Source organism: Haliotis rubra, unplaced genomic scaffold (assembly GCF_003918875.1).
Source record: "Haliotis rubra isolate DU_JTF1 unplaced genomic scaffold, ASM391887v1 Scf222, whole genome shotgun sequence".
Lineage (NCBI taxonomy): Eukaryota > Metazoa > Mollusca > Gastropoda > Lepetellida > Haliotidae > Haliotis > Haliotis rubra.
In genome coordinates, this window is record NW_025766248.1 from 225,001 (window position 1) to 238,710 (window position 13,710).

General features: G+C 41.3%; 1 protein-coding gene across 1 annotated transcript in view; it reads right to left on the reverse strand.

Moving 5' to 3' along the window:
* Positions 1-13,710, reverse strand: part of LOC124277515 (cyclic nucleotide-binding domain-containing protein 2-like) — a 37,539-nt gene that overhangs the window by 158 nt on the left and 23,671 nt on the right. The window contains exons 8-18 of the mRNA XM_046713225.1: positions 13,634-13,692; positions 12,193-12,270; positions 10,111-10,171; positions 9,605-9,689; positions 8,510-8,688; positions 7,420-7,563; positions 4,034-4,070; positions 3,076-3,173; positions 2,427-2,498; positions 1,243-1,377; positions 1-55 (exon numbers count right to left, since the gene is read on the reverse strand). The exon at positions 1-55 is cut by the window's left edge and continues 158 nt beyond it. Coding sequence (XP_046569181.1) covers positions 1-55; positions 1,243-1,377; positions 2,427-2,498; positions 3,076-3,173; positions 4,034-4,070; positions 7,420-7,563; positions 8,510-8,688; positions 9,605-9,689; positions 10,111-10,171; positions 12,193-12,270; positions 13,634-13,692 — 1,003 coding nt within the window. The remainder of the gene's footprint in view (positions 56-1,242; positions 1,378-2,426; positions 2,499-3,075; positions 3,174-4,033; positions 4,071-7,419; positions 7,564-8,509; positions 8,689-9,604; positions 9,690-10,110; positions 10,172-12,192; positions 12,271-13,633; positions 13,693-13,710) is intronic.

Below are 13,710 nucleotides of genomic sequence, written 5' to 3' on the forward strand. Positions count from 1 at the left end.
TCACGCGCTCCTCTAGATGGCGCTGTAAATCTTCCTCGCTTGGGTAAGGCAGTGTCTGCAATAGGAAGGTTCCCACAATAACTGGTTTATGCATAAGATTGAATTGTACGATTTTCCAGTCCCATCACGCGGTGATATGCTATATTTAGACAGAGTTCTGGAAACTACTACGGGGTACTACAACTCTATGGGCCTTTCCACTATATTCTGGCCCAGGGAGTTGGTGAATCTCCTGGCCCCGATTTCTCCAAACAAACTTAAGTCTTTACTGAAACTGAGTTTGAGAATTTGAAACAGCTGAATTTTTACCTCAACTGCATTTTTAAAACAAAAAAGCCCAAACAACTTAAGTAATCTATCCGCCAAACTCAAATTTTCTACTAAGGGACTGTTCATAATTGATGGCTAGGGGTGCGGGATGGAGGGTTGATATGATGATTTTAGGGTGGGGAGGGGTGTCACCATTTTGTTCTGAGGAGCTAGGGGTCAGCAATTTTGTACACACGTACAAGGGAGGGGTGGGGTGGGGGTGTCAGCAATTTTGTACATAAAAATGTTTAAAATTATGCTTAGAAATTATGGGAAGGGGGGGGTAATTGATTTTGTACATGACTTGCTAGGGGGTCACTTATTTTGTACATAAAATTTAGGGGGGGGGGGTGTTTGTCATTCACATTGTACATGCTTCTCCATAAAGGTCATCACCACCACCCCTAGCCATCAATTATGAACGGTCCCTAAGTTTGAGTTTAATATCGATTTCAGTTCATTCTGGGAAATGCATTTTCCTGCGATTTCTCAAATTTGAGTAAAAGCTCTAACTTAAGTCAAAACTCAGACTTAAGTTTGTTTTGAGAAATCGGGGCCTGTGGCGGTATTCATAAAGAAACTAAGATTCTTCCTAAGTCCAAACTTAAGTTTGTTTTGAGAAATCGGGGCCTGGGTTCTTTTTCCTAGGTGTATGAGGGTAGCTAACTCTTGCCTCTCATCTCTCACTCACATCTTAAGATGACCAGCAATTGTGCGGAGATCATTTTTACCCTGGATGATGCGCCCATATTATTGCATGTAAAGTATCACCGTTAAAGCAGTTATAATACATTTTTGTCTACAGTGACCAACACGGAATGCAGATATTTAGTTATTGGAGATGGCGACCATAAATGGTGCACTTGTGCCCAATCCCTTTGTCTTTTGAACAATAAAATATGTTTAAAAGATGGGGATTAAGCCAGGCCTTACCTGGTCCCTGAGCTTAACCATGAACCCGTTTGAAGCATTTTCAAGGAAGAACTTCTTGTTGATCAACAGGCACTCCACGCCATTGCTGGTCAGGGCGAAGTTAGGCTGGTCCTTGTAGAAGAGGTCTGAAATACCCTGAAACGGGAGGTTATTGTACCTGTGAGTGAGTGCGGTTTTACGGCGTTCAGCATCGACAGGCAGTAAACACGGGAGTCTTTGGTGAGACGAGCTGTTACACTTTTACCATTAAGGTAATTAAACCTTTGTTCCTTAGACTTATTCAGGTTCAACATCAGGCGACAGACTCTGTGTGTCTGTGAGTGTGTGTCTGTGTGTGCGTATGTGTCCGTGCCTTTAACGTGTCCACGCACACACAAGTATACTATTCATACTTTGCTAAGGATCGATTCATGGATTCAACAGAAACTATTATATGGGGTCAAATTTGGTTTATATACCTAAGCTTATTGTAAGCATGGATCCTAGGTTTCAGTATGTCTTTGCATCTTGCTGATTCCATACCTGCAATTCACGTGTGTTGTTTATTTGTCAGTGACTCGTTCCATGATTTGTAAAATGGTTGATTGGTGCCATGAAAACCATTTTTATGGTTACTCGTGTATCAAGTGCATAAAGTTAGCTTAAAGTGACTGTTTGCCTAAAGAGGGATTACCATATTATTATTTATCCAGTTTTAAATGGATACAATTTCAATTATAAATCTACGTTTAAGTAAAGTTGTGAATTTTTTGTGATCCTTAGTTTTGTGAGTAGTATATTAAGAAAAACATTATAAGAAACATGATAATCATTAAGCGCTGGCACTATTGCCACGCCTACAGAAGATTTACAAGAAAGTTAACCGTGTTGTCAATAGAATGTAATCTGATTTCGAAAAATTATAGGTCTACAACAGTAAGTACCCAGCTGCTTCTGAAGTAGCAAGTGGTTAGGCCCCTAACAACGCCCAGTGTAGTTAGATCCCGAGCACCGTAGTAGTGACGTCATTAAATTATTACCCAAGAGTCACAACATATGAAAAACATGTATGGAAAAAACACACTTGTATTCCTCTACTAACACAGATTTGTATTGAGTCTCATTTCGCCATTTACTAATCTACAATACAAAGCATGAAGTGCCTTGCCGGGAGTGTTGGCGACAGCAGCTCTACGTCTACTCACAAACACAGACCCCTTGGTGAGCGTCTGGACGTTGATGAACACGTACGCGTCCCCTGCTGAGCTGGCCCGTCCCTGGAACAGACAGGACATACGTGGGTACAGGAACGGAACGTACTGCGCTGGCCATACACGAGTCAGCTGCACGTTTAACGATAGAGATAAGATGAATTGAGTTTTCAATAGCAGTTCACTCTGGCAACATGCGTGTGCGTGTGTGTGCGTGCGTGTGTCTGTGTGACTGCTTGTACTGGTCCGGTTTATAACATTACGGTAATGACAGGTGATTTTTGGAATGACGCAGTCATCCACTGGACCACGGAGATGGTGCCATGCGCCCCTGAACGGTGATGATGATGATGATGATGATGGTGATGGTGATGGATGATGACGATGACGACGGCTACGATGATGATATGGCGGTGGTTGTGACGATGATGATGACGGCTATGATGATGGATGATAATGATGATGTTGACGATGATGCTGGCGAAGATTACAATGGCGATATGTGTCATATTTGAATACTAAAACTGGACGCTATACCTCTGGCCTTCAATAACCATGTCTCTTATATGGTTTTATGTAAAGCTACAACCGTAGTGTTTCTATGTGACCACGATACGTTCGTGAAGCAAGCAGTTCTAATCACCTTTAAGTCATGTGCATCGGGGAAAGTGACTGAAGACTGTCGCTGAACGCGGGGCTGGGCTGTCCGCGCTCTCTGGTCACCTCGGTCCCTTTTACCTGCTATAGAGAGAAATGAACAGGTGCGTATGGACGACGTATGAACAACTGAAGAGTGCTAAAGAATCGTGAATGTCTTGGAGTCAAAATGTCTGAAGCAGTTTGTTTATTGTTCGAATGCGTGTTCAGCAATATTTCAGTATTGGACGACTGTAGCCACACATGTAGCGTGGGCAGTATACTCCCCAGGGAGATGAACAACGAGTGCACACTGATCAATTGACAATGCTCTGCCAATCTAAAAATAATGTATTTCACTTGGTGAATGGAATCTGACGCATTTTAAATTCAAATTTATATCATTATATTATCCTGTGTTTTTTCATAAGCTCAACTTATATCAACTGAAGTGAGAGTCATGTCAGTTAAGAGTGAATCTGGTTTTACGCCGCTTTTAGCAATATTTCAGCAATATCACGGCGGGGGACACGAGAAATAGGCTTGTACCCATGTGGGGAATCGAACCCGGGTCTTCGGTAGCACGAGCCAATGTTTTGACCACGAAGCTACACCACCGCCCCGTGTCTGTCTCCATGGCCTCCATGTACCTCTCCCCCCAACTAGCCTGTCCCCCTTCAACAAGCGTTAATGTTGTGTCCCCAATACACGCACGTTGCGTGTTTACAGTACAGAGATCCCAGGCGATCGTTTGTTTCATAATTCCAAGACTGGGGCAATCAGATTAAACTCCTTACATCATCGACCCACCGTAGTTGCCGATAATGATAACTGCAAGCACTGTGCCGAGCTTGCACTGAACGTGGCGACGGATCGACCGATAATCCGACAAGCTGTTCAATATCACTGCGTTAAGCATTTGGAACTTAATTAATTTCACACGTTTGTTTTGAAATTGCACCAACCTCTGGAGTTAGGTTTTGATTTGGAAGCCACGGACGTCTGAAAAATATAGACGGAAACATTATTGTAATAATAACGTATATCATACACAGAAAAATGTGTTTAGATGTAAACAACCGCAAGGCATGTTTAGGAATTGTATAACTTTTAAACGGAATCGTTGTATCTAAATCTAATATTGATCTGTTGGTGTAGCTATGATTTCATCTTTCCTTAAAGTGTGTAATATTGATTTATAGATGTAGCTATGATTTCATATTTTGCTGGAAGTGTGTAATATTGATTTATACGTGTAGCTATGCTTTCATGTTTTCTTAAGAGTGTAATATTGATCTACAGATGTAGCTATGATTTCATATTTTGCTGGAAGAGTGTAATATTGTTCTATAGGTGTAGCTATGATTTCATCTATGCCTTGACCTATATATAACCGTATTATTCACCGACAGTTGTATTATCATATCGATCAATAATATTACATTAACCGGAGGCTCTATAATTACTGATCAATAACAATATTAATGATCTTTTCATTTAAATATTGATCTTTAGATATTGTATTGACGTAATATGGAACTAAAGACGTATAGTCGATCAAAAGAATAATATCGATCAGTAGCTATTTTTTTTCAATAATAGCCCAATATTAGTTAATAGCTGCAAATATTGATCATAAAACTTCATTTATTCCCAACGAACTCGGTCATAGCACACCGCCCTAGGTGGCCAGGATAACAGACAAGCGGGAACGGTCTTAACATGCAATTTGTTATTTTTTATGACTGCAAGTATAGGCTGTCTACTTTTATGCAGCTCGCGACATTAAAGCCATAGCAAGTTGGCAGTCTGTGTTTGTGGTATCCTGCTGCACGTGCGGTTGAAAGGCGATAGGCCAATTGTCGTAGAAATTCTCATGTGAAAATACAGGTCAGCCGGCCGAGGGAAGTACTGGCGCAATTAATGGTAGTTTGGAACTAGGGTATGATGTATATTAATGTCTTTGTCGAAACCAGTGACATTTGAGAGGAATTTGGTGACGGCTTGGGTAAATATCAAAACAATTGCCCGCATCAAGTTGTAATGAAGGCCAGGCTGTGATTGGTGGACAAACAACGCCAGCTTAGAGTGTCTCATTTGTGATTAAATTTCGTGAAGAAAGTGAAGCGGGGGACATTATTGGTATCAGAATGACACTCGTGATCTTTTTTGGTGATGAAGACAAATTATAGTTCAGTGTGCTCATTTCCGCCAGGCTTTAGTTTTAGCCTAGTTGTATACATATAGGTTACAGATATCTGGCAGGCCCGATTACAGGACATCCCCACCCCCACCTACGCCACACGTATTAACATTCGTTGTTAAAAGCTGTAGACATAGTCCATGATACTGTAATGATCCGATTCATTTGAAGCATTAATGGCTGAAATAGTCTGAGCTTTAGCTTTATAAATACATCGCAATGAATTGAATGACATTTGGTTGGCTAGAGCCTCAAACGTTTGTGTTTGTGTTTGAATAAACTGAAAAATAGGCCACGCCCACTTACAGACACGTGTTTCCGGTACAGGAGGGGCGGGGCTTGTGCTGTGTTGAATGACTTCACTGCGCTTGTATTGTTATCATCAGTTTTTGTGTTCAATATCACAAAATCTGTCTGTTCCTGAAAATGCTTGAGAACCAATGCCCTCAGGTTTTACTAAAAATCAAATCCTTACACTGAACATGCTTGATGTTCCAAAAATTGTATTGTGTCCCCCAAATAGATCGATATTTGTCTCGAACTCCAGAAAATAATGTTTGTACGCCGTAGCTCAAACAAAGCTGTGTCCAACTCCAAATAAGGCATCACATGGATACTTACTGCTATGAATGATGCAATATGTAAAATATTAAATATCCAAAGCGGAATATATTTCGGTGAGTATAGTTTCCTCCAGTGTATCTTTAATAACCTCTGTTTAAAGCCTTCTACGTTAATGATCATGTGATCAACATTTATCTACACTACCTTACAGATATTTTTATTGTCCTTGAGATATAGACAAGGAAATCACCACGCATGGCCATGCTTACTTACACTGTCACCAGATAACCATTCTTCATGTCAATCCCTTACACAGGTTATTCAAACAAGATTGTAGCTGCTGGGTAAACTCAGGGTAAAAACCCACCTTGCAAAGTGAGTGAGTGAATTGGATTTTACGCTGCTTTTAGCAATATTCCAGCAATCTCACGGCGGAGGAAACCAGAAATGGGCTTCACACATTGTACCCGTGTGGGGAATCGAACCGAGTCTTCGGCGTGACGACCGAACGGTTTAACCACTAGGCTGCCCCCCACCACTGCAAAGTGTCGATGAAGGCGTGAATTTAAGTTAAAGGGTTGTGATTGATTCTCTTCCATGATATAAATGATATGCATACAGTTTTCTTTTGTCAACGATTGCTAAGACTGAATATTTCAAATAACAATAGATTTACCTCACTTCAGAAAAAAAAGAACATAAAAAAACCGTTTGCATTGGCACAAAATGAAACCCTATCCCTCCTGTTTCCTGAATTCCTCAAACTCACCGAAAGCATGCGGCAAGTACGTATACTATTCCGAATCAACGAATTAGGTGGCAAGTACGTATAGTATTCCGTATCGCCAAATCAGGTGGCAAGTACGTATACTATTCCGAATCACCAAATCAGGTGGCAAGTACGTATAGTATTCCGAATCACCAGATCAGGTGGCAAGTACGTATAGTATTCCGAATCACCAAATCAGGTGGCAAGTACGTAGTATTCTATTCCGAATCACCAAATCAGGTGGCAAGTACGTATAGTATTCCGAATCACCAAATCAGGTGGCAAGTACGTATAGTATTCCGAATCACCAGATCATCAGGTGGCAAGTACGTATAGTATTCCGAATCACCAGATCAGGTGGCAAGTACGTATAGTATTCCGAATCACCAAATCAGGCAAGTACGTATAGTATTCCGAATCACCAGATCAGGTGGCAAGTACGTATACTATTCCGAATCACCAAATCAGGTGGCAAGTACGTATAGTATTCCATATCGCCAAATCAGGTGGCAAGTACGTATAGTATTTCGAATCACCAAATCAGGTGGCAACTGATCTCACAAACAGGTAAGCATTCTAATAACGAAAATATGACATTGAAAGTAGGTCAGTGGGAACTGTCATCACTTTCATGGACGTGTACTCAAATAATTTTAACAACTTCATGCTTAAGAGTTTAACAGCTTCTGCTTCCGTGGGCATTTATTGAAATTAACAAACGTATATAAAACTGACCTTCACTTTCAATAAACGAGGGATATTCACAGTCAGCAAGTTAAAAACGTATGCTGTGTTGCAAACAGGAATGTTTATACCTTCTTCTTGAGAGCCCCTGGAAGCGCTATATTCTCTGCTCCAGCTGAATTCCACGCGGTGCTCCTCGTGTCCGGCTGCGCGACACCCTGGTCAGCCGTGGTCAGGAACGTCAGCTCTTCGTCAGCGAAGCCGTCAAGACGATCCTGGAAGACATTATGTTCAATGTTCGTGGTTATAAATTCAAACCCCGTAAAGCTTTTCCCTTTACAGTATGTGCGTAATCAGTGTTAGCAGAAAGCGTTCATGCATTCACAAAGTTAGTTGAGCAAATACATGAAGTTTAATCGAAGGCCCGGGCATGCGATCCCAGCGAACAAGCATTGAATCGAGATCTTATATCTATTTTGTTTGTTGGTTGTTTAACGCCGCACTCAGCAATAGTCCAACTCCACGGCAAAGATCTGTACCTTATCGAGTTTGGAACAGATAATCCGGGGATCAACATCATGAGCGTCGATCTACGCATTTTGGATACGATGCCATATGTCAACCAAGTCAGCAAGCCAGACCACCCGATCCCGTTATCCTACCTCTTACGACAAGCATGAGTTTCTGAAGACCATGACCGCCACGGCCACTAAGGGGACAGCAAACAGATTAACATATTATTAACATGATTCAGCAGTTTGTGAGTGAGTGAGTATGGTTTTACGCCACTTTTGGCAATATCCCATTAAATATCACGGTGGGGAACACCTGAAAGGGGCTTCACATATGGTACCCAAACGGGGAATCGAACCTGGGTGTTAGGCGTGACGACCTAACGCTTTAACCACTAGGCTACCCCGCCGCCATATACCTAACCGACGTTCCTGTCAGCGCTGGGGGCGGTGGAATAGCCCAGTGGTTTAAGTGTTCGCTCGTACCATTTTGAGTATACATGACTGAGTAATGACCATAAATATTTGAAAATTGGTTTTCAACCCAATGAACAAACGTCTCATCATTCCTAAGGAACTGGCTAGTGAGGTTTCAGCTTCATCGGTCCAATACTGGACAAGCAGGCCATGACGTCAGCTCAGGTCACGTGAGATACAACTAATAGTATGTGTGTATACTGGTTCGTCATTAAACGACTGTCAGTCTTACATTCGCGTATAGTTTCTTCATCTCCTTGTACTCTTCGCTGGAGGCAACGTTTATCTCCGGAAGTGCGTTGAAGCGCATGCGCTGATTGATCTGCTGCAGGTGTTGGATTTGCTGCTGGTAGGAGATCTGTAGCCTCTCCTCGTGGCTGAGATAGGCCTCACTGCGCAGGTCTGTCACCCCTAAAGTGCAGAGTGGTTTAGATGTACTGGGAAGGGTATGTGCACGCACGACACTGGGGATATGTGACAACAGGTCATTATTGAACCTACATAGGGATGTGCATGTACGTGTGTGCGTGCGTGCGCGCTCTTGAACTAGTCCAGGATAATACCGCGTTTATAGTCTTGCCCACAGAGATATCATGTCGGAGTTTAACATGGATGCTTCATTCATGGTATGCTTACGTTTTAAACCTTTTTCATGTCCGACAGCAATAATACAGATAGTGTGCATTCATGTATGTGCATGTGTAGGGGAGTCTATCCGGGGAATGTGCAGTGATATCAGTGTATGAAATAGGCCCGTCCGACAGCCCGAGACGGTCTAGATTTCTGACGGACGGTCTAAATATACAGCTAGCCAGCCCGATGGTCTGGTAAAAAAATTAGATGTTCCATACATCTTGAGTAAATTCACCATATTTAGTCTGGTTAAATCCATTTTGGGTTGGTAACATTTTGAAGTTACCAGCCCTGATGTCTGGCTGGATTTTGGCTCATTTCATACACTGGTGATATGTGTTGTGACAGTCTGGCATATATGGGATTCGACTCATATTATTCGACATGAATTCTAGCCATCTTTCCACTCAATGTCCACATTCCCATCGCCGTCAGATGAGTCACACGGTGCTGCCTATCGCCAGTGTCGGCAATATTTCAGCAAACCTTATACCTGGCATGTACTTGCTAAAATGTCAGACAATCTGGTGACTGGAAGCATTATCAAAGTCCGGAGGTTGGTCATCGAGGCTGTCCACTCCTTTTTGACAAAGTGGGTACTCTCGGTGCTGGACACAAAGGCGCCCAGTGACTGTACGTGACTCTGGTTGCTCTGTGATATGATTATCTAAATTCAAGGGGAATAATCACCTACTCTTCTCCCGCCAGTCCTCGATGGTGGCTGTGATCCTTTTCCGTGGGTTCACCTTCCGCAGCTTTTTTAGCAGGTTGCAGCTTCCCTACAACACCACGCGGGGATGGAGTGAAGGGACGAGTGAAGGAATGAGAAAATGGAAGAGTGAATGAGATAAGGAAGTGCATGCAAGAGGCTGAGTGAAATTATGGGAAGTACGTGGGGTTTGTTTTTTCATAACCCCGCATTTAGGAATATGTTCGACCAGACAATCCACTGATCGATATTATGAGCATGGATCTATGCAATTTTGGTACGATGACATGCATCAACCAAGTCAGCGAGCCTGACCATCCGATCCCATTACTCGCCTCTAACGACAGGTATGGGTTGCTGAAGATCGATTCTAACCCTGATCTTTGGGTGAGTGAGTGAGTGAGCATTAGAAACTGCATTGTATCTGACAAGGTGTAGACCACACTGAAACCTTCAACAGCGGCGACACCTTCCAGAGTAGCTGTACTTACCGACTTCACAATGATGATCCATTCACTGTCTTTACTGTCCTTCACGATTACAGTTCCTCTCCTGAAACAAACAACAACGTATTCGTTTTCGAAAGCACAAATGAGTGTGTGGGTGTTTTAAATCTATTTTAGAAGTGTCTTCACCCGCTGTACTCATGTGTGGAATCGAACCGTGACTGATACCCAAACTCTCCAAAACTTGACCCTCTAAATGACTCGTGTGTCATGGAGGGTGCTCGTCGGGAAGCGCTTCCGCTTCTGATGAAACTGGAGTAAGAAGTTCTTTGCCCTGCATCATCCAAGAGTATAACAATGCATTGCTCGTGCGGTGCATGAAGTTTGTGCTTGCAAGTATGTTTAACTTATACAAAGCAAACTTGCCGTTTTACAGCTGACACAGTAAAAGTACAATTAAAATCCACATAAACATTCAGGTAATAAGATTAATGAAAATAAATAATGTTTTCAGTAGGGCTGCGCAATATAACCGGTTTACCGGTATTTACCGGTTCAGACATGAAAGCGATACGTATTGCGATACGCTGATCGAAAACCGGTATTTGGACTTGCATTCGGAAAACTTCGTAACACTCGGAAATGTTCGGATATGTCCTTGTTTCATTTGTGCCAAATATTATTCATATTTTGATTTTATCATGATTAAAAGTTGTTATTAAAGCTTAATCAAGCCTAGTGATTTTGTTGTGTTTTTGCTCTATAAATCAAGAATTAACTCGATTATAAGTAGTTTTTTGTTTAAAAATACTTCATGCAATATATTGCAATACATATAGCAATACATGCTTTCGCATCGCAATATATCGCAATATGAAAATTCTCTGCAATACCCATCCCTAGTTTTCAGTACACTAGCGAGTCAAGACCAGTGTGCGAAATAGCCACTGGCCGTTAGCCCGTGGCTAGTAAAAAATCCAGACGGGTCAGTAAATCTCCACAGTCACTGGTCCGACTGGCTAGTAAATTTTCATGTGGTCATATTGGAATTATACCACTCTCTCCGACGTATTAAGTTACAATACACTTTTAAACCATGCAAGATTGTGGCCTGATGTTCATCATATTGGGAGCTTAATGATGCAACGCATGTCATGCCGACTATATCTTATTCCCATCTATTTTTTGGAATCTTTTGCTTAGTTTCTACATTTAAATTTCGGGCTAGTGAACTATTTTGTGGGCTAGTAACTTTCAGACATAGCTAGCTCGTCTGACTAGCAAACTTTGGAAACTATTTCGCACACCAAGTCAAGACATTTACAAATATGGCCAGCTGCGAATGAGTATGGTTTTACGCCGCTGTTAGCAATGTGGCAGTAGTATCAACGCGATGAACACCAGAAATGGGATTCACATATCGTACACATGTAGGGAATCGAACCCGGACATGTGGGGTAACGAGCGAAGCGTTAACTCTGTTATTACAGCATGACTGTTATAACAGCATGAAACACCCGTTAAAGATCCGGGTTAGAATTGGTCTTCACCAACCCATGCTCGTCGTTAGGGGCAAGAATCGGGATCGGGTGGTCAGGTCTTGGTTGATGCATATCGTCATATCCCAGTTGTGAAGATCGATGCTCGTGATGTCAACCCCTGGTTTGTCTGGTCCTGACTCAATTATTTACAGACCACCGTCACCCGTGAAGGTCCCGGGTTAGAATTGGTCTTCGGTAACCCATGCTTGTCGTAAGAGGCGACTATGTTTGTCGTAAGAGGCGACTAACGGGATCGGGTGGTCAGGCTCGTTGACTTGGTTGACACATGTCATCGGTTCCCATTTGCGCACATCGATGCTCATGCTGTTGATCACTGGATTGTCTGGTCAAGACTCGATTATTTACAGACCGCCGCCATATAGCTGGAATATTGTTGAGTGCGGCGTAAAACTAAACTCACTCACTCACAGACCACCGTCATATAACAAAAAAACAAAAACAAAAAAAACAAACAACCACAACAACATACCAAACCAATTATCTAAAGGTGGACTGGCGATGGAATGTTAACTAACTGCAGCGATACAAAAATGTTCTTCAACATTTACATAACAGCATTACTCACTTGAAATAGTTGAGGATTGCTTTCTTGGGACTGTCATGGAGACGTTCTTTCGGCCATCCGTCTAGGCAAGATATACCCCTTAATAACAGAAGGATATTGAAATGACAGGGCATGAGAACTATACGAAACACAGGTATGGAATCCTAGAATGCGAAAATGTCCCTTTAATGCTTTCAGAACTAAGCCTTTGTTGGGGGTTGAATGTTGAATGACTAAGCAAACTATGTTTTTTCAAATAATATCAGCAGTAAAGACAGTTTAAGATTTGCATTTTTTAAAAGATTGTTTTAAGAAACTTCATATACTTTAGAATATTCTTTCTTGACAGATGGAATTCTTTCATTAACATGAAAAATACGACATTGCATTATTCTGAAACGATCGTATACTCTTAATTGTGTATTTTCTGTTTAGACAGGCTAACTTGCGGGCAAGAAAGGCATGGCGAGTTGTACTAATGCAATAGAAAATTAAAAGAACTGTTTTGATTGTGTTTTGGGCTAAGTCTCTGGTTTTGTAAAGAAAATGGATTATTTGGTGAAATCTTAATATTTTAATTGTTCTTTAAATTAGTATGATGTTAACACCAACTACGAGTATTGACGGTGGGGTAAAATACATGACACGTTTTAAGGATAACAACATCATATTTATTCTTTACACGACGTTTCAGAGCTAATTCTTGCTCCTTCATCGGGTGAATGTATTCATGTTCGTCCAACTTCTAAACGCCTTTCAAAAACTTCAGGTGGGGATAAGAAGTGTCCAAATATTGTACTCTTGAGGGCGGCACGTGAGTCCATCTAAGTCGAGTTGTATATTCCCAAAAGGTATTTTGTTTTTAAATATTCGTTAGCACTACACTGACCAAAGTGATAGCGTAATTCCTGTTTTGAATTATCCCAGGCATCAGAAGCACCCCCTGATCCCCAAGAACGAATGTCTAAGGTATCAACCTGTAGCTGTAAATTATGCTTATCTTTTTTAATTTTGTTTTCACTCTTAAAATTAAACATTAAATAAATTTTAAACCTCATGCCGACTAAGCGCCAGTACAGAATATATCTCTTTTCTATATACAATCTCCAGCTGAAGATATCTTCAATTGCAAATCAAACGTATGATAAAATCAGCATGGGAGGTAAAGTTTGTGTGTGTGTGTTTTATGTTATCTATATATTTTTAATTCTTTGTTTTTTCTCCTTTATATTTTTTAAAGGAAGGTAAAATTAACTTCAGCACCAGGACCATATCAATTTTGGAGTATCTAAACCTAGCTAACGAAATAAAGGCGAAGATTGGTATTTAACCTGGTAATACACAAAACAAAGCCGTGGATTTCTCGAATATCCGACTGAGAGATTGATAAAACAGTAACATTAGTATATGAAATTGTAAAAGAGGATAGTGGAATGTCTTCAAGCATCAAAATGATACTCACTTCAGGAATACCTCGGTAAGATTGGACAGACCGCCCGACATGAAGATATTTACAAAGTCCTGCGAACAAAAGATGCG